This window comes from Notamacropus eugenii, chromosome 1 (assembly GCF_028372415.1).
Source record: "Notamacropus eugenii isolate mMacEug1 chromosome 1, mMacEug1.pri_v2, whole genome shotgun sequence".
Taxonomy (NCBI): domain Eukaryota; kingdom Metazoa; phylum Chordata; class Mammalia; order Diprotodontia; family Macropodidae; genus Notamacropus; species Notamacropus eugenii.
In genome coordinates, this window is record NC_092872.1 from 40,937,939 (window position 1) to 40,963,816 (window position 25,878).

General features: G+C 38.4%; 1 protein-coding gene across 2 annotated transcripts in view; it reads left to right on the forward strand.

Annotated features, from left to right (window-relative positions):
* GLIS3 (GLIS family zinc finger 3) overlaps positions 1 to 25,878 on the forward strand; it is a 592,145-nt gene that overhangs the window by 538,159 nt on the left and 28,108 nt on the right. For both annotated transcript variants that reach the window (XM_072597414.1, XM_072597422.1), the window contains one exon: positions 11,977 to 12,152. In XM_072597414.1, the coding sequence (XP_072453515.1) occupies positions 11,977 to 12,152 (176 nt within the window). The remainder of the gene's footprint in view (positions 1 to 11,976; positions 12,153 to 25,878) is intronic.

Sequence of the window (25,878 nt, forward strand, 5' to 3'; positions counted from 1 at the left end):
CCTATTCTTTTGATATCTTCCCCTCACTGAGATACCTTATAAGTGAACACTCAGAGCTTTCAGGAGTATGATTTTGTCCCACATAGATTTTAACAGAGTATCTCTGATCCAGCGGCTATTACCTAATTTGTCTTTGGGAACTAAAGTGATAGGACCAGATGCATTTTTTTCTATCACTAACAATAAAGAATATTTTAGGAAAACCAACAAATATATATCACTCTCCATACATTTCTTGCCTTCTTAACCAGTTTTATCTATGTATGTTCTTGGGATGATTGGTTCAGATGGGTCTCATACAATCTTTTGCCGGGAAGCGTCACAAGAGGAGAACCAACAAAGGGGCATGATAGAGAAAGTTTGGAGTGCATGCAGCCTGGAGAGGAAGGAAGTCATGGCTGACCTGAGTATTCTCCATAAATGGAGATTCAGGAAAGGATCAGTTAATAAGAGGGAAAGACTGAAGGAATAAAAGGTACTTCCAATGTGTAAATTCCAGGGCTGGAGTGAGTTTCAAGGATGAAGAGTTTTGTAGGGCATGGTGGAAAAGGTCCAGAGTATAATATGGAAAGAAATTAATTTTTGGAATTATTAGTGCTTCCTTGAATATGTTGAGTCAAAACTACTAAATTATTTGCAGTATCTTTTCATCTTTAGTTTTTCTTCTTATTTAATATTAGTTTTGATCTCTGGTCCAATGCGTCAAAAGGCCTGACTACTTCTCATGACATCCACAGCAGTTACCAGCCTCCTTTGATGTGTCAATCTTATTTTAATAATATTTTTGGTGTTTGCCACATCTAGCATTTACCATGTTTTGTTTTGTTTTTCTGAAAGAATATGGTTGATGCTATATTGATGTGAGTCTTGTGACTAGTCTACAAACCTTTGGGCTCTTTCATTTTCTAGGTATGAGCCATATTTTACATTTTTTTACCATCTCTCCCTGTGTCAACTTTTACACTGATGGCACTAAGTATTGAAGTTGACTTGTTTTGGAGGACCTTGATAGCTTGGTTATAGAATGTGTTTTCTTCCTCATACTCAGCACCAGAAGTTGATACATAAGCTACAAGTATCTCCTTGGTACTTTTTTTATTTTTATTTTTTGCTTATACTCAACATGAACGCTACAAGATAAGATGAGTAAATATCTTATGAATTGATGTTTCTTATTACTTTTATGTGCATGATGAAACAAATTCTGTTGACTCCTGTATTGACCTGTCCAAGATGAACATTTGAGCCACCCTTCCTGTATCAACCTATGCAAGGAGAACATTCATTTCATTTAGCTTCAACTTATTTTTTATCTTCTGGTTTCACTTATTATGAGACTATCTGTATCAATTTATTTCTTCTCAGTGGTATATCAACCCACTCTTCATTGGACAAAGAACTCACATTTAGAGTGCCTACAATTGTGGGTGATTTATAGATGGCTCTTCCTCCTTTTCCAACGTTCTATTACTAGAAGGGAAAGAGGACCCCACAAGACTGAGGGCCATCTATGTACATTATGGGTTATCCTGATTGAAGAACTCACTACTTAGACGATAGGCCTCTCTGTTTCAGATAGGTAGTTCTTCATGTAGTATATTCTATCAATGGTACCACATTTATCACCTTTCCAATCTAGAGTTATCTTATTGCTATGATGAGACTTTAGAATAGGAATTTATGAGTGATGGTGCAAATGATAATAATATTATTCATAATAATAATCATTTACATTTATATAGCTTTTAAAGACACAAAACTGCCTATCTTATCAAAACTGTTAGGCAAAGCTAACTTGACTAGTTTGAGTTTTTTCCATTTCTACCTTCCTCTGCCCACTCTCTATTGGAAAAACTAATGACCAAGGACATAGCCCGAGGCTATGCAGATATGATGTCAGACATCAAGACAAAAAGTGAACAATTCAGTCAATCATCAGAATGATTCCAGTCTATGTGAGAATCTATTTTTAAAGTCTCCAGAGAAGGACATTCCATCATCTTCCCTGGCAACTCATTGAAACATTTAACAGTTCTCACTGTCAGGAAACTCCTCCTGCAATATGTTTCATTTCTTTTGCCAAAGCTTAAGTCCATTTTTTTGGTCTTGTCCTGAAGAAAAATGAAAAAAGCTGATTGCTGTCTACCTTCTTTGTGACTGCCTTACCATACCTGAAGAGCTTTGTTAATTCCAAATGGTCTCTAAGGTCCCTTCTAACTCTCAGCATCTATGATTTCTATGAATTTTTGTCATTTTTTTCATCATCCCCCTCTCCCTCCATAGTTCTTCTCTTTTCTTAAATCCTCTTTGCAGTTTGTATTGCAATCCTCACCAATGTCTTTGTACCCTTCACTCAGGGATAAGGATAATAATTCATATTTATATAACATTTTTTAAGATTTGCAAAGCATTATCCTCGGAACACTCCTGTGAGATAGGAAGTGCAAGTGTGATCATCCTTATTTTATAGAGAAGGAAAGGTGCTCATGGAATAAATGAATGAAAAAGAGTTTTTTCAACCGCAAGGCACTATGCTAAATGACAACACTACATATACAAAAGAAAGACAGTCCTTGCTCTCAAGGACCTTACATTTTAATAGAGGAAGATGTTACATACTGGGGAATGGTATTTTGGTCAACAAAGTCGTAGGGATGTTGAACAGAATCATAAAGCAATAGATTTACATGTCCTTTCCAGGAATGGGAGTGTTAATTTGATTACTGTTCCCAGAGTAAGAAGTGGAAAGTTGGTGGTGGAGGAGGAGGGGAGGGGAGAGAGAAAGGGAGGAAATATACTAGGCAGCATGACTTGAAGATGTCTAGAACTCAGCACATTGGTTCTGGGAGAATCAACAAAGTAGGTTCTCACTAGCAAGAAGTTGGAGGAAATAAAATAGAAATGATCACTCAGTTAGTAAGTGAAAATGTGGAATTTCAGACCCATGTGATAGAACTTGGAGCTGAAAAGAACCTTAAAGATTATCTAATTTAACCTCATTTGCCAGGTGAGTAAAGTGAGGTCCAGAGAAATGAGTTTACTCAAGGTCACACAGGAAACAAGGAACAGAGTTGAGATCTGAACCCAAGTCCTCTGACTCCAGAACCAGTTTTCTTTCAACTATACAAATGTCTCTCCTGGCTCCAAGTCCAGTGCCCTTTCCACTACCACAATACCACTCCAATGAATTAGGATTTCTTTGGGAATCATTGCAACACATTTTGGGAAAATGCTTATCTCTTGCCAATCTCCCTGCATTTGGAGGTTTAATGATACCAATAATTCAAATTCAATTGAATTCAGAAGAGCAAGTATTTGTTAAGCACCTTCTGTTGCAAAGGGCTATGTTGGACTCAGGGGAGAGAGATAAGGAAAGTAGGAGACCCTATTCTCAAGGAACTTGCAAAAGGGGATTCCCATCTGATAAAATCATATGATCATAGGATTTAGTGTTGGAAGGGACTACCTCCTTGTTTTATAGATGAGGAAACTGAAGTTTAGAAAGGGGATGTGATTTGACTGGTTCTGGGAAAGGGTTTGGAGACATGTCATCAATACAAATAAGCATGTGACAGGAAAAGAGAGAGATTCTGGTGACATTATTCCGGAGAACATGGGTTCACAGATGGAGCTTAGGATTTGGAATCAGGAAGACCTGAGTTCTAATTCTGTCTCAGACACTTAGCCAGCTCTGAACCCTTAAACTCTTTTCACCTCAATTTACCTAGCTGTAACATGGAGATCATGATACCTATAATACCATACCAGGCTGACAGTGATTTTACAAGTCTTAAGACAGGGATAAGGGGAGAGATTAGACATATGATTTCATTGATACAAGGAACTTTCATATGAAGAAACTCCCTCTATCATCACTGTTGCATCTGCCCTACAACGTATATATAGTCTTGGTTGCTTAGAGCACTGAGACATTACATGAAGGAGTACTTACTATGTGCCAGGTACCATGATGACATGCTTAAGGGGCACACATCTAGTATGTGTCCCAGTTGGGACTTGAATTCAGGTCTTCTTTACCATGAAACTGGCTCTCTATCCTCCTATGGCTTGTTACAACTATACAAAGCCCATAGAAACATCACATATTTAACATAATCATCAAATTTGAGGGTAGAAAGACATCTCATTGGCCGCCTCGTTCAGCCTGAACTCAAAAAGAATCTCTCCAAGAGCATTCTCAGTGAGTGGTGATTGATCCTCTGTTTGAAGACCTACAATCAGAACAAACCCATTATCTCTCAAGGAAGTTATGATCATGATGTTGCCAATGATGAGGAAAAAAGATGAATTTAAGAAAGGAAATATCACTTTCAGTTAGCATCCTTTAGAGACCCCTTGCTCAATAAAGCTATGAAAGCCATGTCAGTACTCTGGGAAGCTTCCATAGAGTTGATGAACTTTGCCCAAGGTACTGATGCCCTCTGTTCCATACTCTTTGCCATCTGCTATCCTTACCCAAACCTTGCAAATTTGCACAAAACTCTTCCTTCTTTCAGATATAAAGCTGAGGAAGGGTGTGTGTGTGTGTGTGTGTGTGTGTGTGTGTGTGTGTGTGTGTGTGTGTGTGTTGGGGGAACCTAAGGAGGGAAGTGAAATTGGGCAAAATAAACACCAGAGAAAGTTGAAAAATCAATACATCCTTAAGGAGAATATTCTTTTGCTAAGTATATTTTCTGTCCTTCTTTATTTGAAACCTGTTTCCTAAATTTTGGCAGACCACTTTGAGCTCATGCTAAGGTTACTCCAACTACACTAAGTGAGTGGAGGGTGACAGCCTGGATTTTATGTTTGTTTTCCTTCAATGCAGTCTGTTTCCTGTAAGCAGGGATTTTCCTGGTCTTAGTGGTTTGTATATTTATATAACAGTGATCTATTGTTTTAAAAGCATAAAGAAACCAAGGAAGAAGACAGTAAGTGGGAGCAAATGAAGCCTTGTAAAGTTTAAGCCTTGTAAGGTTAATAACGATAAATACCAAGGCATACAGATTAGCAGCTGGGGGAAAATGGAGATTATTGCATTCCAGAGTCATATTTTGTAGAATAATTAGCCTGGACAGAACTTCTGAGATTATTGAGCCCATTCTCTAGCTTCTGGGCACAACTCTCTAACAGAGTGAATCCGAATTACAATGTCTCATTAGTTCAGCAGCATCATCTTTCTTATACAGAGACCTTGTTATATCATCACTCTGCTCAAAAATATTCGGTGACCCCCATCACCTGCTGAGCAAAAACCTCTTTTGCCTGACATTTGGCAAACCTGTTATAGTCATCCATTTCTAGATATCTCTTTATTTTCCTCCTTTAGTCTCTCTTCAAAAAACTCAACCCACTCTTCTGCCTCCATGCCTTTAATCCTGCTTTTCTGTTTCCTTAGATTGGGCTTCCCTTACCCCCTTTGTGCCAAGCAAATTCATGCCAGTCCTTTGAAGCTCAGATGCCACATCCTCCAGAAATCCTTACATGGTCTTCCCAGTCAGCCTTTCCCCCAGGCTTAACATAGTAGTTCGTATACTATCATGTCTTAAAGTGATATCTCTATGTGTTTTATCCCACTACTAGATGGAAACTTTATGAGCAAAGGGATCTCGACTTATCTAAACCTTGCATTTCCTCCGCCATTTTCACAGTTCTTTGTACACTGCAGGTGCTTGGTAAATATTTGTTGAATTGATGGATTAATGAGTAAATAATTGAAACAAAGTACAAGGATTCTAGCAGTATGAAAATATCTCTTTATCAATTTTTTTTTGAAATTTTAACGGTTGAGAGAAATCTGAATTTTATGTTTTCTTGCCTTTACCAGGAAAGATAGATTGAGAGAAAGAGCACTAGCAGTTGGGGGATCAGGAAAGGCTATCTGTAAAAAATGGTATTTTAGTACATCTTAAAGGAAAAGTGGGATAAAGTTAAAGTAGGAATGAATTCTGAGAAGAGAAGACTGCCATTGCCAAGACACAGAGACAGAAGATGGAGGGTTCGGTGTCAGGAACAGAGAGAAGGCCAGTTCATCTGGATCACAGGATGTAGGAAGTAGAGTAATGTACTTTGAATCTGGAAACATAGGTTAAAACCAGGTTGTAAACAGTTTTTAAAATTAAATTTAAGAGAATGTATTTCATCCTAAAGGCGTCAGGGAGCCACTGAAGTTTATTGACTAGATGAGTGAAATGGTTATAATTGTACTTCATGAAAATCACTCTGGTTCAAGTTTGTAGAATAGACTAGAATGGGAAGTGAACTATGAACTGGCTATGTGAGTAAAGAAGAAATGCCGAGATACAACTCTGGACATGTTGGGTGAGGGAGAATGATGAATTGAGGCTAACATTACTGAAAATTATAAAAACGTCATTCTTAGGGAGGCAAGATTTATGAAATGGTAGAAACCATGCAATATATCACTGAAGGTCACAAAAATGTAGCACCTATCCGATACCTTAAAAAATTGTCAGGAAGCTAGAATTACATGCCAGAAGACTTATCTTTTATTATCCAACAGTCAACAAATTACTGTAACTACAAATAAAAATTCCCCCAAATCATTGAGAATTCAACAAGCAAATTGTATTGAAACTGGATCATTATTACAGACAGATCCTGGGCTCTGACACTATGGATGGCTCTGGATTCCAGAATCCTCTCGTGCAATACAAATGTATATCTAGCTAAGTCAGTGTTGCCTTAAGCTATAACTCTTGGCTCAATCGAGTATTTGCTGCCTGAGATGATTTGGGGGTTCTTTGGGGCCCCTCACTGTGGCAACTCTTTTATGTGCTAGATTTTTGAAGCAAACATTTACAAGCAAAGGCAACATCTTAGACTTTCTCCACTGACTGTATTTCAAAACTGAGAGTTCATTTTAACAAATCAGGTTGTAGTTATTACAATTTTATGAAATATCTTCTCATCCTTACCCTTTCTTCTAATTTGATGTTCAATTTTGGCTCTTTTCTGTATCTTTTCAATTTTCTGACTACTTTCAAACAGCTGATTCTGAAGTTATTCCTTTTGCCAGGAACCAGTAGTTTCATGTCTACTAAGATAAGTTTCATTTCATATGATGTTAATCTGTGCTTCCCATGCCTACATCCCAAATCTCTTCTGGAAGAAAGTATTCATATAGTGTTTAAAATACTGGACCTGGAGTCAGGGATACTTGGGTTCAAATCCTGCCTTCTACTTGCTCTGTGATAAGCAAGTCTTCTAACTTCTCTGAGTCTCAGTTTCCTCTGAGGAAAATTGAGGAGGTTGTACTTCCACCTCTAAATATTTGATCTTATAATTCCATATAGGTATAAGACTTTTGAATAGTCTTTAAAACTTCAAACTTTCTTAACCCTAAACAATATTTCAAAACCTGTTTTTCACACTCTTCTATGCCTACCTTAACATTAAAGTCACCAACATGTGTATCAAAGAATATATTGATTTGATTGGGGGGTATCTTGTTAAATTCTTTGTAGTGTTTCTCTCCCTCTTCTCCCTCCATAGCAGATGTTGGTATCCAATCTGCATTTATCTGCATGGTCCTTCTTTTACTTATGATGTTCATCATGAACAAGGCAAGATGATGCCAACCAAGTATCTCATAAAATAATGTTTCACATCGCCTTTGGATATACAGTGAAACTAACTCCACTAACTTTTTTTTATTTGCCTCTCTGGGGCAGACCTGTCAGCCATCTATCCATTTAGCTATGGATAGAAACAAAACTTCCTTTTGTTTCATTTATTGTAAAAGGTCGATATTGATATGGGTCACTTCTTCCAATCATACGTCATTTCAACGATCATTGTACCAACACTCCACACTTAATGTTCCAACAGTTAAGTTAATGTTTAATTAATGCTAGCCTCTACTCTGTTTTCTGTCACCACCAACATTGTAGAAGCAAAAAGAAGGTGCCTAAGAGGGCCATTTTCCCCCTTTTCTCTTTGTTTCACTGGTTGCTGTGGCCAAAAAATTTGTCACCTAGTGGCCAACGACCTGGTGATGAGTCTCTTCAGAAGCAAACTCAGCCTAAATCAAATGCTTTCTAGAATGGGAGGGCCTACAAGAACTTGTGGTCTGTAGCCTTCAAACTCCACATTCACCTCTATGCCATGATGAGACACCAGAGAAAGATTTGGCGGAAGTCTTAGAAAGATCCTTGGAAATGATATTCTCAGTCCTGTACTTGTTTACCAAATTCTTTTAACACTTCTTCTCAGTGCAATATCTATTGAAAGGATAATAGCCTCCGAAAAAAAATATTTACCTGGCAAGAAATCTTCAATTAATGTTTTCTTTAAAAGAAGTAGCAGTGGAAACCATCAGTAAACTAGGTAGCTTAATACAGCACTTGCTACACTTTAACAACTGCCTCTGTCCACTGAAATCGCATATCTTAAGAGCGGTGAGGGAACTTTCAAGTTATCTAGTCCAATATTCTTTGTCTCTCTGTTGTTTCTTAACTCATCTATATTGCACCCCAATAGAAGGTCAGACTAGTTTTACATCGTGTCTCAACTAAGCTGTTCCAATAGGGAAGATGGAGGGGAGAAGAAGACAGGAGAGCAGAGGAGAAAGAAGGAGAAGAGAGGAAAAGGAAGGGGAAGGGAAGAAGGCAGGGCAGGACAGAAAAGAGATCTCAGTTTGGAGTGTCATCCTTTTGAGATGTGGACTTTAAAAGGCAGAGAGCGGTAAATTGATTTATTACAAAGAAGTTAATGACATAATCAGATAAGGGATGCTAGTTCCACAATCTGTGTCTAAAAGGGTGGAAGAACAACTAGTTGAAAAGTTGGTAATTTGTTAAGTTGCACTTCTGGTAAACTTAGGACCACTGTTCATTTATTAGGACTTAATTGATTTTGATCTAGGAGTCAGGCCCAGATTTTCAGAATCAGGTAAATTTTTCAGCTTTTAGAATTATTAGACTATTATAATAGTCTCCAAATTGGATTCTCTGTCTCTAACCTCTTCTCTATCTTGTCTGTATTTCTCACAGCTACTAATGTAATCTTCCTAAGGCACATGTCACTCCCCTGCTCTAAAGTCTTCAGTAATGTCCTAATACCTATAGAAATGAAGCAAATTCCTCAGCCTAGCATTCAGGGCCCTTTACAATCTGACTCCATTCTGCTTTCCCAGCTTTACTCCACGTTGTTCCCTTTCATAGACTCTACATTCCACTCAAACTAGACTGCAAGCGGTTCTTCAGTTTCATTTTTCATCTTTAATCTCTTTGCATTTATTGTGAAAGCTGAATGTTTCCCAACCACCATATCTGTAATGTACTCCTTTCCCACTGTGCCCCCGTCTCCTCCCTCCCTAGTGTTAAATCTTCTTCCTTCGTGATTCAGCTTAGGTTCTATTTCTCCCAGTCAGTCAATTAGCCTTTCTTAAATACCTACTATGTGCCAGATGTTGCTCCACCTTCCCCTCGTCCTAGCACCCTCTGGCTCCTCAGTTTCCCAGAGTCCCTTGCTGGATTGCTCCAGTTCCCTTTTTCCATTCTTCCTTGATTTAGACTTATATTTACAGGTGTTGTATCCCTCCCCACTCCCCACTCAGTAGACTGTAAGTTTAAGGATGACTGTGCTTTTTTTTTAATCTTTGTGATGAGTACACCAGCACGCTGCCTTCTACAAGTAATTACTTGGTAAGCATTGAATTTCATGGTTGTTCAAGAAAAGAAGTGTGTATGTGTGGGGTGGAGGGTGGGGGTGAAACCAAATCCAGATTGCCAAACAGAATTGATTTGTTTCCTCAGTTTGATACCCAAATTTACATCTCTTCGGATATTTAGATGGATTGGAAATATCCCTTGGAAAGGCCAAAAAGGGAGCAGAACCTACCTAAGGTATTTTCCAGGCTATGGCTTTGCCAGGGCACTAGTGCTCACCATTCTATATCCATTCCCTTCCTCTATTCTCCTATTGACAAACAGACAGGAACTGAGACTATGAGCTGGGAATGGTGTTATGGCTAAAGACTATTATGGACTTGTGAGATGGGTCCCACTGATGCCTGAGTACCCGGAAGTGCTGGCTGGTGCCAAAATGCCTGGATATTCTTATTTTTACATTGCTAGGTACCATTGTGGAGTGAAGACCTCTTTCTAAATGTTCCATTGATAGCCAACTAGGTGGCATAGTAGATAGAGCACTTAATTATGGTCTAGGAAGACCTTAGTTCAAATCTTCCTCTAACATTTAGTAGCTAAGACTCCAAAAAAGGCTCTCTAATTCAATGGGTTTTTCTGTGAGTTGTGGGTAATTACAACACCTACATCACAAGTCTTTTGTGTGTCTCAAATGAGATAAAGGGCTTTGCAAACCTTAAGACACCATATAAATTTTGTTTAGCTTTCATACTGTTCTAGAAAGTATGCCCCCCTTCAAATTTAAGAGAATTCATCTGTATTGAAAGCTTCCTTTTAGTTTTCTTACTACACGATATTACAAGATAAAAATATACCTTCCCTTATGTATCCCAGATAAAACACAACCTCTCTGAACCTTAGCTTCCTCAACCATAAATTGATGTTAATCATATTTATGCTTGCTCTTTTTTTGTGGTGGCTAAGAATTGAAAATCAAAAGGATGCCCATCAATTGGGGAATGCTAAGCAAGTTGTGTTATGTGATTGTGACGGAATATTATTGTGCTATAAGAAATGACAAGCAGGAGGATTTCAGAAAAAAACCTGGAAAGACTTACATGAACTGACACAAAGTGAAATGGGCAGAACCAGGAAAGTGTTGTACACAGTAACAGCAATATTGTACGATGAATAACTGTGAATGATATAGCTATTCTCAGCAATATAATAATCCAAGACATTTCCAAAGGACTCATGATGAAGCATACTATCCACCTCCAGAGAAAGAACTGATATTGTCTGAAAGAAGATTGAAGCTTGCCATTTTTCACTTTCTTTTTTTTAAAGACTTCTTATATAAAGATAACTACTATGGAAATGTTTTATATGATTGTACATGTATAACCTATATCTGATTACTTACTACCTCAGGGAAGTGGGAAGGGGAGGTGGTAGGTTTGAAACTCAATACTTAAAAAAATGTTTAAAGACCGTTTTAACCCGTAATTGAGGGAAAATAAGATATGATAAACAAAAATAATATTTGTTACCTACCTCACAGTGCTGTTGAAAAGAAAGTACATTATAAATTCTAAAGTGCTAGGTAATGAGTTGTTATAAACATTCATTCCCTCCCTTTCTACCCTTCAGAACAAACATGATTGGCATAAGGAGCTGCAAAAGATGGTTTCCCATTCTGTTTCTGTTTGAGCCAAGGGAGTGCTTTGTGCCAAGCACAGAACCCACTTCAGCCTCTAGGGCTTTGCATTTCAAACCATACTTGACCCTTCTGAGGTTTAAGTCAATTTACTCTTGGCAAAGGGAAATGCATTGTTTGAAAAGGATTAAACCGTCATACCAAAACCCTGTAACACTTCTTGGACATCACATGTGTCTTACAAAACAAAATTTTGATGAGCTAAGTGTAAATGAATCAGAAACATATGGATTAAATTTCCCTTAAAATACAAATGGATTTAAAAATTAGCAGAAAAAGGGGGCCTGGCAAAATGTGCTCTGAGCTTCGCCAACCTCCAAATGTTTGAAATCAAGTTTGAAAGACTTAACAAACCCACATGTAACTGTGGGGTTTGTTTGTTTGTTTTTTCTCTCCTTAACTGGTTTGTTTAATAATCATAGTTAAGATGTGAGTGAAATGAGAAGCTCAGGGGAGGGAAAGAAAGGATAAAAACCAAATAATACCAGTATATTTGTTAAGAGTGTATTGTCCTTCTCTTTCCTAAACCTTGGTTTGTGATCAGCTAACAAACATTTTGCCTCAAAAGTTTTGTTTTTTTTTAAATAATTTAACCTTTGCTCCAGCCATCTTATGTTGCTTCCATGTTTTTTCTGATTGTTTCCTTAGGTTTGCCCCTTCTGCTCCATCTCCCCACCATATCAGCCCCCGGAGAATGCCAGCCCCCACTTCAGTCATGCAGAGACCATCACCTTCCCATGTTCAACAGTCAGCAGGATCACACTTGAAGTCATACCAGCCAGTAACAAATTCTTCCTTTCAACCAAATGGCATCCATGTCCATGGTAAGGAAAAAAGAAATAGAAAATTATAGTATCTTCATTTGAAAAAGCTTTATTGTGGTGGTAAAATTGCCCCTGCATCCTCAGAATACATTTGAATCAGAAGAGGAAGGTTGTGCTTCAGTTTCTTGTGACCTTCCTTTGCAGTGATATGTATAAAAATAAAAAAAACTTTGGAATTCCTCTGTATTTTGCAGACTTGAAAATGAGGTGGCATTATCTCTGAGCCTTCAAAAAGAAGTCCATAGAACAGGGCCTTCTGGCCCCCTTTCCCCTAGGTTTCTCCATCACAATGTTATTTATGTATAGTTACACTCTGCTTCCAAAAGTTTGTAAGTGAACCAGGAGAAAAACAAAGATGCTGAAGGAAGCCTGCCCCCTCTAAAACTGGGATGGACCCTGCAGCCTAAGAAAGAGTGGTAGATAAAGCTGAGTCATCAGCTAGATATTTGGCTCTGCCAAGAGGACAAAATAAATGGGCAAGTGGGTTCAGTAAGAGGGAGTAGGTGAGGATGCAGGCTGCATCCTCTGTCTTATCAGTATCTGCAACAACCTTCTCTCACAAGGGAACCTCAATACTGCAGAACAAGGCAGAGAACTCCCTAATAGAGTCTTCTCTGTACCTGCCTCTGCAGAGCAGAGTGTTAGGTTGGTTGGCCTGTCTTGTTTTTTACTCATCTCATCTTGGGTCAGATGCAGGCAATGGGGTATGAGGAAAGAGCACTAGATGACACGTGTGAGGAGAGGGGCTCAAATCCAACCTCTGTGTGATCTTAGACAATCACTTAACCTCTCCGGTAATCAGTTCCTTCAACTGTTAAATAGAGCTGTTGGACTAGAGGGTCTGAGATCACTTCTGGCTATAAACCTGTGATCCTTCTTCATGTCAAGTCCATTTTAATTTTGGTACTCCTGACTTGAATTGTCGGTCTTAAACCATAATGGGGGCTTACTGAGAAACATTCAAATTTTCCTATATAGCTCCCATGATTTTTAATTAAATAATTAGACAGAATACTGGAATGTTAGTCAGAAAATCTAGGTTCTAGCCAGATCTAAACTGCTTTTGCAACTCAATTATTAAATCATCAATGTGAGCATTTACATTGCAGAAAGTGATAATCTTCATAAATCACGGTTTGATTTTTTGATTTGTGATTGTCCGTACTTAAGAAAGTGTTAATAATAGAGCAAACTTAAAAGTGTGTATGTAATTATATATATGTATATAGAAAATGTATATTCAAACATATATGTGTATGTATATGTGCATACACATATATTTGCAGAGCCTGGTTGTTAAACATTTAAAAGCACACCCTTATGTTACTCTATAATCATTGTTTAAACTCAAGAGCAGTGTAGTAGAAAGTTCAGTGAATGAAATCATCACTGGACCAGAGCCTGGTAAGTATAGGCTGATCATAATCATAATTATAATATATTAATAATAATGATAACTGGAATTTTTTATAGTGCTTTAAAATTTGCAAAGTACTTTACATCTATTATCTCATTAAAGCGTCAGGACACTCTTTGTTCTGGACCACTCTGGTTAATGAACTGCAGCCTTCTAATGTCCATCATGGGTGTCTTCCTTGCTCTTTTAATCACCCTCAATGTTGATTCATTGAAATTGTATTATTTTATGCTTTGCTGGCATAAGCATCTCCTAAATACCGGTGGTAAACAGATGAGATTTTTTGTGTGTGACAGAGGTGTTGGGGATCATTGAATGTGTGATCAAAGGCAGGCATCCCATTCTCTTCTTCCTGCTCAATTATGATTGGAACTCATGTCTATTTGCAGTGCCTTTCCAAGATATAAGTGCTCTTATGTTCTAAATCAATGGTCACATTAGGTGAGGAGTCAGTAAACTACAGCCTGTGGGTCATAGCTGGTCTACAACCTGGTTTTGTACAGTCCTTAAGCTAACCATTCTTAGCCCAACTTTGGTCCAGGAACCATGGTTTGCTGACCTCTGGTTAAGCAACAGACAATTCATCATCTTTTTTTCTTTCTGTGTAGTTTGGTAAGTTACTCTTTTGAATGTTTGTAGATTTCACTGAGGAAACCTTTTTTTTCTTCATATATTTAATTTTATTTTAGTTCTGACTTTTCATTTTTTTATTTCAGCCTTAAGTACTAAAACAAATAAACAATAAAAAAGTAAAAGAATATTAACTTATACATCGAAGCTTAAATTGAGGAAATTTTTTGATACTAAGGGTCTTGATTACCCTCTAGTCTCCAGTCACCTCCAGTACACAAGTATCCTTTCATCTTCTCCCTGAACCTCCAGGACTGGAGCTGGGAGCAATGATCATATTAGCTCTGTCATCACTCTTTGATGGAGTATATCGGCTTCTGGCCCCATTCGTTGGGCAGAAGGTAGCCCATGCTCCATCATGAGGCCTAGGAATGATTGCCTATATTGATAAGAAGATGGATGATAGGGAAGCTGGAATCACTGAGAAGGTATCCTGATAACTTTCCAAGCTAAAGTGTTCTTCCCTGGTCACCCTATTCCTATATGTTGTCTCCCCAATTAAAATGTAGGCCACTTGAGGACAGGAACTATCTGCTCTTTTGTTTGTATCTCTAACATTTGACCCATGACATGGCACATAATAAATGCTTGATGAATATTTTTACATTGATACCCCAAGACATTTATAAATAGGAACAACTGGATGATCTTACCATTTCTTGGGAAACCATCATCCATTTGATCTCTGCATAGGACAGACATCCTCCATGACAGTGGCAGATATTTTCTGGCAATCAGATATCCTCATTTTATGCTTTGTTTGATATCAGTAACCCCAGGATCTGAAGATAGAAGGAATCTTAGAGATCCACTAGACCAATCTCCTTACTTAACAAACAAGGAAACTAAGGCTCCAGAAGGATAAAACCAGCCCAAGGTTGTTTAGCAAGATCATGACAATAGCATACAACTATAACTAAATGAAAGCCCACAGGGTTCAATCAGTGCCAGTGTTGCTATCTGAAAGCATCCCTGTGTTCTCGTAAGTGTGTCTTCCAAGGAGTTCCTGACTTAATCAATCATCATCTCAGAGTTCTGATGGCATCTGACTCAGATGCCCTCACAGTTCTCCATAGTAGATGGAGGTCAAGAAGTAATGTTATTGCCATTTTTAAAAGAGGAGAACCGAGGCAAAGGGCAGCATCAATCGTCTGGCTGAGTCTAAGGTATGAAGTCACCCTTGAGATAAGTGTGACATCTGCATTAGTGGTGACTGATTTAGAAACTAAGCCAAGCTGGTGTTCCATTAACAGCTTTTTAAAGAAGTGTTTGATGAAATGCACATTTCAAAAAGATTCATATATATACCATTAAGTTTCCTCACCCAGTGAGTTCCTCAAGACCAGAACTCAACTTAAAGTTCCCTTCAGCTCTATTTAATTACGTAGAACAAAAATGCAAAACTGTGCTAACTAGCTGTGGGACCTTGAGAAACTCCCTTCCCTCAGCCTCAGTTTCCCCTTTTGTAGAATAAGAGATTTATATTAGATATTCTTTAAAGTCTGCTTCTGCTCTAAATCTATGATCATATATGAAGCAATATGGCAAAATTGAAAATGCACTTAGTCTGTTGTCTGAAGACCTGGGCTCAAAATTGAATTCTGCTACTTTGCATTTTCCTTGTGGGATTTTGGGCAAATCCTTGCACCTCTTCACCTTCCTGTATCTCAGTTTCCTTATCAGTAAAATAAGAGTAGAGAAAATTTTTAAAACTACAAAGACTCTTAGAAATTTGGTCCATCTTCCTCAATTTGCAGATGTGGAAATCTGCAGAGAGTACATGATTTTGTCCAAGGTCACAAAGTGAATGAGCATCGGACTGAGGACTTGAACCCAGGCCTCCTGACTCCTAATCTGTGATGCCCCGTTGCCTTTTTAGTCTGGTCCAATTTTGCCTTGCTCTCCTTGAACATTGTCTACCTTAGGAAGCCACCTGAATTTCTGAAAATCTGCAGATCACCTTTGCTTTGGGTTTGAGCCTGATACATTCTTTTTACTCACTTTGGTACATTTCTTTAAAAATATAATGGCCACACAGGACATGATTCATATTCTATTTAAATAGAGTACCAATCGCTTCACTGAAGTGTAATTACAGAAAGACCTTTTTTTTCTTTATGCTTAAAAAATTGAAAAAAAAAAAGACCTGAGTAAATGAGGAGGGAATTTCAACTCTATGAAAAGACTGAAGGAATATTCCTTTGACTCATGTACAGATTAGAAGCTGGCTAGATAAAGAACACGTCCCTTCTCAGATCTCAGCTTCCTCTGTGCCATTTTAAATACATTCTTCCTCTCCTGGGACATCACTGGGAGACTTTCAATACTATTTTATGGCATAAGATTCAGTTCTTTTTTTTTTTTACTCTAAAAATAAAACTCCAGAACATATTCCCCTGATCTACTATAATTCTGTAAGAAATAATAATAGCTGACATTTATATAGCACTTCAAGATTTGCAAAGCACTTTACATATATCGTTTGAGTTTCACAGCAATCCCATGAGGTTGATAATTTAATGAGGTTTTTAAAAAAGGAAGAGTTAACTTTTCAATGATCATACAGTTAGTAAGTATCAGAGGGTGGATTTGAACTAAGGTCTTTCAGACTACTGTGTAACTTTGGGCAAGTTATTTAAGTTGGGCACTCAGTTTCCTCATCTGTAAAACTAAGGAGTTGAACTAGATTATCTAGAACCTTTCCAGCTCCAAATCTATGATCCTATGATTTTAGGATGTCTGAGATCCTTCCCAGATGTAAATTCTAGGATCCCAGCTTCTATCAGCCAGGACAAATAACTACCACAGTAAGCTATTTTTTGAAGACCTTCATTTGTTTTCTCTTTCATTTTATAGTGATTAAACGGAGTAAGTACCTTTGGGTAGCAGTTTGATACAATAGGAAGTAAACTGGAGTTGGCATGAGTTCAAATCCTCACTTTGTAACTTACAAGCTGTGTAATTGTGCTCAAGCCACTCTTTAGGGCTCAGTTTCGTCCTCTGGAAAATGAGAGTTGGAATAGATGGTTGCCAAGGTCCCTCCTAGCTCTAAACTGATGCTCCTATGCTCTGTGATCCTACAGATCTCTGTGAATCCATTTGATTCTGAGCTCCATGAAGGCAGAGGTTGTTTGTGGCTCTTTGTTATCCCCAGTGCTTGGCATGGTGCCTGCTGTATTGTAGGTACTTAATAATCACTCCTTGACTTGAGTCCTTGAAAGATCATCCTTCCTGTTGAAGGGACAATAATGTTCTCTGTCTTCACCATTCCTAGCCAAAGTCTGTTAACCATGATCTCAGTTTACTCCCAGACAACTGAAATCTTTCCTCTGAAAACTACTCTTTCACTGCTCACTCCTGTCTTTTTTCTCCTTCTCTAAAGTTTCCCAGTAGCCAACACAAAACTTTCAATCAGGCAAGGTCAAGTCATTAGATTTCATTAAGGAGAATACCATGGAGTGCTTTCTCCAGCCTGAGCCATTTGATATATATCATGTAGCTATGGGGAGCAGGAGCCTTCCCTGTTAGTCTCTGTCTCCTGCAGTTCATAACCTGCCTTCTCATGATTTAAAGAGCTGTAGCTACAGCCACTGAACCCTCCATTCAATCTGCTACCAAAACAATGGTGACATTTTTCTGTCTCGACGTGTAGTCTTAAACTTGTCAGCTCAGTTTAAATTGGCTCCGTCAAGAAAGAAAGGATTTCGTGGCCAACATCTTTTTGAACAAAATGATTTGTAAATGGTTTCTCTGGCTTTTAGCAGAAGTAGCTTTCAAATTCATGTAAATCAACCAACATTAATATTTAAATAGGAATGAAGTAGCAGGTATGCCTTTAAATAACTTCGTGCTCCATCAGCTGCTTACATCAGGTTCTGACTTCTGATTTCCAAGAAAGAGCCATTTTGGAAACAGAAGTGATGACCCATCTTGTTTCTCAAAATCTACCATGAACTGAATGTTGGAATGTGTGTGTTTTTTTAAGCAAGTTATGGAGATAATAAACAGAATCCTCTCCCAAGGGAAATTTAGTCACAACTACGGATGCTTTGTTGTGAAATAATGTCAGTAAGCTCAAAGGAAAAACCACTGCTAAGAATTTGGGGATTGTGTGGAAATGGGCTAAGTCCACGTTCGAACTCCTGTTTGTAATCACAATACAATATCATGGTGTAGGAAGATGGATTTCTTCACCAACAAGGAAATAGTTAGATACCAAGAACCCTGTGAAATGAGTAGTCACTGAGCAAGTGAGCCAATCAAGATGTGCTAGGATGTTTCTTTTATTATCATTGTTAATCATCATTTACATGAATAATTACATTAAGCTCAATAATGCTGTTCTAAATGCTCACAGAGGACTAAGGAATAATTGCCTGCTCCAAGGAGATTAGAAATGAGTGTATGAAATCAGTGCAGATCACTGTACACAATCACCTAGAATAACTTACTTATGTAAATCTTAATGAATTCCAGCAATTCTACAGAGTAAGGATAACATACACACACACACACACACACACACACACACACACAAGTAGAGACTATCTAATATACTCTTGCAACTTTAATTATCAAACATGTAGGTGGCAAAGTAGGGTGGATAGAATGCTTCCCTGGATTCAAATCCAGCTCCTGACACTCGACCAGTTATGTGGGAAAGATGAGTGGGTTCCTCCTCTGGTAAGCTCTTCAAGCATACACCACTTTTGAAGTGTGTTAAAAGAAGGATTCTTGGGGCAGGGGCCATAGGAAGAGGGTAGATAACAACTAAGATTTCTCTCAAAGCTGAAATCGTGAGATTCTTTGTATCTCTGGGTTAAGTCCTTCAACCTGTACTACTCCTGGCAACTTTGCTAGGAACTAATAAGAAAAATTAATATGAATTAAGCCCTGAGTGGGTTGCAGTCTACCTGGGTAGAGTTCTTGTACTTGAAGTTTTCTCTATTAATGAAATCTCAGATCCTTCTCATGTTCATTTCCCATAATGATTAAATAAGCTATTTTAATAAGCAGTTATGGAAAAAGCCCCCATACTGCATTGACTGGGCTACCTCCCACCCAGGCACATCACTTAAATATAGCTAATAAATATGGTTATGGACAGGAGAGGATCTCCTAGTGCATAGTGGTTGGTCTACTCTCTTTATAATGATTTGTTTCACCATGGTTTTCTGTGTAAAGTCCCACAGTTGCCCTCCAGCACTCCTCTTCTCCCCAATTCAGGCTGGTGTGTTCTCAGCACCCTAATCCCTACCCAGGTGGCAAATTTACAATTCACTCCAGTACCCTCCTGTGACCGCAAAGAACTGGTCTGACAAGGCACTAAGATTTTCAGTGATTTTTTTCTTAATCAGTCAGCATTCATTTGGCATCTACCATAGTCAAGACACTGTGCTAACTACTTGTGAACAATAAATTAAACAATTAGCATTGGTTAAGTGCCTACTATGTACCAGGTTCTGTGACAGTCAGTGGGGGATACAAGATAAGAGAGAAATATTTCCTGCACTGGAGGAATTTATAATCTAAGTCAAATAATATGTGTGTGTATATATGTGGTGTGTGTGTGTGTGTGTGTGTCTGTGTCTGTGTCTGTGTGTGTGTATCGAAATATTTATTTACAAGAAAGATGGTACTGGACTTGCCATCAGAGGATCAAAATTCAATCCTGGCTTTGATATTGAGTACTGGATGACTTCAGACATGTCATCTATAAAATAAGGGGTTAGATAAGGCAGATTCTCTATAGTCTCTTCCAGCTCTGAACCTCAGATCCACTGACAATTTTTGGGAGGAGGGCACTAGTAGCTAAGGAGACTCCCAAAGGTGTTCATGTAGAAGACAGCACAGACAAAGGATTCTGAGAAGAAGCAGTACATTCTAGTCATAGGAGGTAACCAGAAAAAAGCACAGAGACAAAAGACAAAATATTGAGTAGCATTAAGAAGGCCAGTTAGGCTGGACCATAGAGTATGTGAAGAGGAATCGTAAAAATAAATAAATATACTTATAATTTTATATAATACATTTATAATATATACAAATTATGTATACTATAGTATGTATTATAAATTACATATAATTATGTTATATTATATGTATCTATAGAATATAAATATTATAAATACATATAATTTATATAAATATACATAAAATATAAAAAAGTTTAGAACAGTAGGTTGGGGTCAGGCTGCAAAGGGCTTTAAAGGATAGCCAGAGGAATTTCCATTTATTTGTAAAAGTTAAATTGATTGTAATGTTAATGTAAGGTTAATGGTGGGTGGAGGGAGGAGTTAAAGATCTTCCCTGTCCATTAATAGGCCTCAATACCTTCTGTTAATTTCTATTGAGGCACTGGGTCAGAGGGTAGGTTGTGCCCTCAGGCTCTGAAAAGTGTATAAATAATCTGAGGTGAGATTTTACTTTGGGGTTTACTCTTTGGAAGAGTTTGGCCAAATGAGACTCTGGGCAGCCGCTAAGCAGCCCCTCCACTCCCCCAATTTTGAACACCCGGGTGTTGGTGCTTCTCTCTGGTAGCTATGTATGTATAAAATGGTCAGATAGTTGGAGCAGTCTGTTGGTCTTTATTTCTCTGCTTGTACTTTCTTTGTTGGCATATGTGTTTGATTAAAGTGATTGTTGACCCCTCAAAAGTTGCTTTACTTTTAAAAAAGTAGATCTAAGAAACTGCCCTTCCATATATGCTCAGGTCCTTGCTTTTACAGGGAGCCTCTGGAGTTTGCTGAGAAGGAAAGTGACCTGGATCAGACCTTCATTTTGGGAAATTCACTTTGGCAGCCTAATGGAAGATGGATTGGAGTGGGGAGAGACTTGAGTCAAAGACCAGTGAGGAGGTTATTACAATTCAGTAGTGAGAGGTGTTGAGGGTTGGAAGTAAGATGGTGGCTGTATAAATACAGAGATGGCAAGATTTGGCAATTGACTAGATATATGAGACAGATGAAAGTAAGTGTGTGGGTTAAAAGATCCTTACCCAAAATTTTAAATAAATTAAGAGGCTTCTCGAGATAAGAACAGAAACTATTTTATTCAATTCTCATGAGAAAGGGGCGTCCCTCCACCAGGAAGAGGCTAATCGAAGGAGGCAACTTACAGAGGATAAAACACCATCATATATCCTTAACGTAGAGAATCCCTCCCCCCACTATCCCATGTCTCCATTGGCTGGAAGGCAGACTTGCAGTCTAAGTGCAGAAAAACTAGACAAATCCTGGGAAATATTCACCTATCCCAACACACTTCCTTATCTAATACCTAAGTAACTGCTGATATGGCTATTCTATAACTAAAGTAAAAAAAAAAAAAAAGGGTGAGGTGGGGGAGAGAGGGAACTTAGCTGTTATGGCCATAGTATCAAACAAAGAGAGACTTGATTAACTTCCAAGTTTTGGCTACAGTCCACAGCACTATCAGAGAGAAGGGAGAGGAGCCCTGGATTCCTGGAAATCAGGGATCCAGAGAGAGAGGCCTTATGGAAAAGAAATTTTATTTGGAAAATACAATATTCCCCATATTTTATTATGAGAAGTCTTCTCAGTGTCCTCATTTCACTTATAAGGAATGGAGGATCACAAAGGTTTTGAACCTGGGTGACTAGAAAGGTAGTGGTGCACTTGACAGATATACCAGAATTTGAAAAAGGGGTATGTGAGAAAGCAGTGATAGCGAGTTTTGTTTTGGATCTGCTGTGCTTGAGATGTATATTGAACACTAAGCTGGAAATTTACAAAAGGCAATGTTTGACATGGAGACTAAAGCTTAGCTGAGAGAATGAGACTTTGTCAGGTTCTTTTCTGTTGTTGTTTGCTCATTTTTTTCTAGCCTGTGTCTTGCCTTTTAACTATTTGTTAAAGTTGGGCTCTGCTCCCGAAGTAGAAGGGGCATTGTCTGAAGCTTCAGGTTTTTTGTTCTGTTGTTGTCAGAGCTAGTTCAGGGAGTCTGTAAGTTTTCAGTTCTTCTGAGGCAGTATGATTGAAGTAGAGTTGTGGTTATTGCTCTCCTGATCTGTACTCTGATTTATAAGAACTGAATTTATAAGCATTCATAGTACCATTTTCTGCCTTGGAACTGTGATCAGGGTTTCTGCTCCCCTGCAGCTGGGATCTCTAGAGTTCTAGTGCTCCTTCTCACCCTGAGACTGAGAAGCAGAACCAAAAGTGTGGGCTATGCAAAAGAATCCTGCACCTAGTGTAAGTGGCCCTTATAATCTTTTGAACAGTTGTGCAACACCCTTACCATCTATAGGGTGAGAGCTCTGGAACTCACTGCCATGGATTCAGTTGTCCCCAAGGCTGGCTACTGGCTTGGCCTTGTGAGGCATAGCCTATAACTGGCTGCATTGTGCAGGGACCTGGGGCCTTACTGATGGCTTGCCAGGTGGGTGTGCTTTGGACTGTACCCTCCTCTTAATCCAGTGATATAGACCTTTCCTGCTAACCTACTAAATTGTCTTGGGCTAAAATAGTGTTTCACCATGTCCTTTTAATGGTTTTGCCACTCTAAAATTCATTTTGAGGCATTATTTTAGAGTTGTTTGGAGGGGAATTTGGGAAAGGTAGAATGAGTCCCTTTCTTTACTCCACCATATTGACTCTGCCTTCAGTCCTTTACATTTCTGAAAATCAGTTAAGGAACTTTAAGCTAATGCTTTTCCTGGAAATCTTGGAAGTTAAATTTCAGGATTTGTTTGGTTTTCTCTTTTGATGTTTGGTTATTTTTATTTTTTTTTTCCTGATCTGTGGCCAGAAACTGAAATGGAAAATGAGTATATATGTGTATATATATATATATATATATATCCCTTTAAGTGGCCAGAGTATAGGCCCATCTCCATATACATTCCATAGGATGGACACTGTTACATAAGAAATTCAGATTTCCTGAGGCAAGCAATCTCAACCCTGAGCTGTCCTATCCTGACTCTGGACTTGAAACTGAAACCAAGAGAGGTCACTTTTTAAATGCCTGGGTTCTAATCTCTGTTAGTCCTCTAAGATAGTGTATGACCTTAGAGAAATCCATCTGGACTTTAATTTCTCCATCTAAATCACAATGGAATTGAATTAGATTATTTTAAAGGGGCTTCCTAGCACTTACCTCCTATAGCATATTGACTCATTTTCCCTATTGTGTTAATGAAATTATATAATGTGTGTGTTAAGAATGTGTGTTAAGAATTGCATAATGAAAGTGTATTAAGAAAGAGTGTTTATATCCCCAAGAGATCATAAAAATGGGAAAGGGTCCCACATGTACAAAAATATTTATAGCAGCACTCTTTGTAGTTGCCAAAAACTGTAAATCAAGGGGATGTCCATCGATTAGGAAATGGCTGAATAAATTATGGTATATGAATGTAATGGAGTACTATTGTGCCATAAGAAATGATGAACAAGAAGACTTCAGAGAGGACTGGAAGGACTTATATGATCTGGTGCTGAGTGAAAGGAGCAGAACCAGGAGAACTTTGTGCACAGCAGTGACCACAGTGTGCAAGAGTTTTTTTTGGTAGACTTGGAACTTCATTGCAATGCAAGGACTTAAAACAATTCCCAATCGTCTTTTAAGGCAAAATGCCTTCCACATTCAGAGAAAGAACTATGGAATTCAATCGCTGAATGTAGCAGATCATTTTCTTTTGTATTATGTTTTGGTTTGTTATATGATTTCTCCCATTCATTTTAATTCTTCTATACAGTATGACTATAGTGAAAGTGTATTTAATAGGAATGTATGTGTAGAACCTATATAAAATTGTATGCTGTCTCAGGGAGGAAGGGGGAAAGGGAGAAGCGGGGGGGGAGGGAGAGGGAAAAATCTAAGTTATATGGTAGTGATTGTAGAACACTGAAAATAATAAAATTTATATATATATAAAGAAAGAGTGTTTAGAAGAATAAAACTTCCTAGGAAGAGCAGCAGTGCAGCGTCTGGATTTGCAGACAAAAGATCCTCAAAGATAGGGACTATTTGGAGATTGTTTTCTATATCCCTAGCACCTAGGATAGTGCCTTATACATTTTTTTTTCCTAAATGTTCCCATGATTTCATCCAAGTGTGAAGAAGATGTCCCAGTGACTATTGGCACCTTCCCTCCAACTTAGCTTGAGAGAGCTACCTGGGGCATTGAGAAGTGACCTTCCCAAGTTCATACATCAGATGTGGTAGATCTGGGACTTGATCAAGGGTCTTCCTGACTCCAAGGCCAAATCTGATTGTTATGCCCCTTTGCCTTACCACTAGTGGATGCTTAATAAATACTTCATGGATTGGATGGGATTCGACTGGGGTCATATGATGGGTCTGCCATTTATTAGCAATCTCCTTCACCTTTCTGGGCTTCAATTTCCTCTACATGTATGACCTTATTATAGTAGGTACCAACACTTTTCTCCACCCCATTCCCTCCATGGAGCATCACCATTCCTGTTTCCAAGCAACTATGTGGAAGCTTTGGGTATAGTTTAGCTGTAATGTACCTACAGCCATATGGAAGCTGGGCAGAGCAGTGGGGCCAGTCATCTCTCTACTGTCCATCTCTCCAGAGAAGTTCAACAGCCCTACACAATTCACAGCCGTAAAGAATGGGAAGAGGTATGAGGCAAGCTGCCCCCTTTTGTATATGTACTGATGAATAAGCTCCTAGCCAATAAGATCCTTAGCCAGTAAGGGCACTTTTCATTATTTCACAGTGTTAGGCCCTGGATGACAAGTCATATTATCTAGAGTCCCTCATTTATAATAAGATACCTCCATGGGGTCACCCACAACCAGAAATGGTGACTCTGATTCCTGTTGGTGGGGTGACAGCTCTTACAATGCTCTGTTCTTAAATGCAAGAATATATGTTCTCTGTATGTCCAATTTTAGTAAAATAGAGATTAGTAAGTCACAGAAAAATAATACAATTCACATTTGGGTGTTTCAAATGTTTATGTTTGCCTGATTTCCTCAAAACCAACCTGTCCTACATAGCCATTTATGGTCTTCCACTGGGTTTTCTTACTGGGAATTCAAACAAAGTTCTGCTAAATAGAAAAGGGAGTTTCCATTGGTTTGTGACAAGGATAACCAGGCCTTGCGCTGCCAGTTACTTTAGGTAAGAACCAGATCCTAAAAGGGAAGTGCTTAGAGCCCATAGTTAGAATTTTTATTGTATTTTATAAACATTTCTTTTTGTTTGGAAGCTGGTGTCATCACTCCAGAAAACAACTGCCTGCCTTATGTCCAGAAATTATAAATCTCTGACTCTAAAGGCTAGTGTTCTTACAAGCAAATTAAGTACTTTTGAAATTATTCTGTTTAAGTGGCTACTTCATTTGAATTTTATGGACAGATCAGGGCCATGTCAGACTGCATTTTGTAATCCCTATATTTGCAACTGTGATTTTCCTTGTAAACACAAGGGACTGTTGTTTTGGGGACAGTGTAATGGAGTGAACAGGAATAGGAGGAGTAATGGGTGGAGGGAATGTCAAAATGACACATCAACGACATCTGGCTTACTAGTAATGAGGCCATTGTGTCAAATCATTTTAATAGAACAAAGAAGATCAGCCTTTGCTTGCCACCCTCAGATCCATGGTCCAGGCTCAAGCTTGTGTTCCAAAATGACACACCCTGGGCATATAAGATCTTAGGGTTCTCACTGATCAA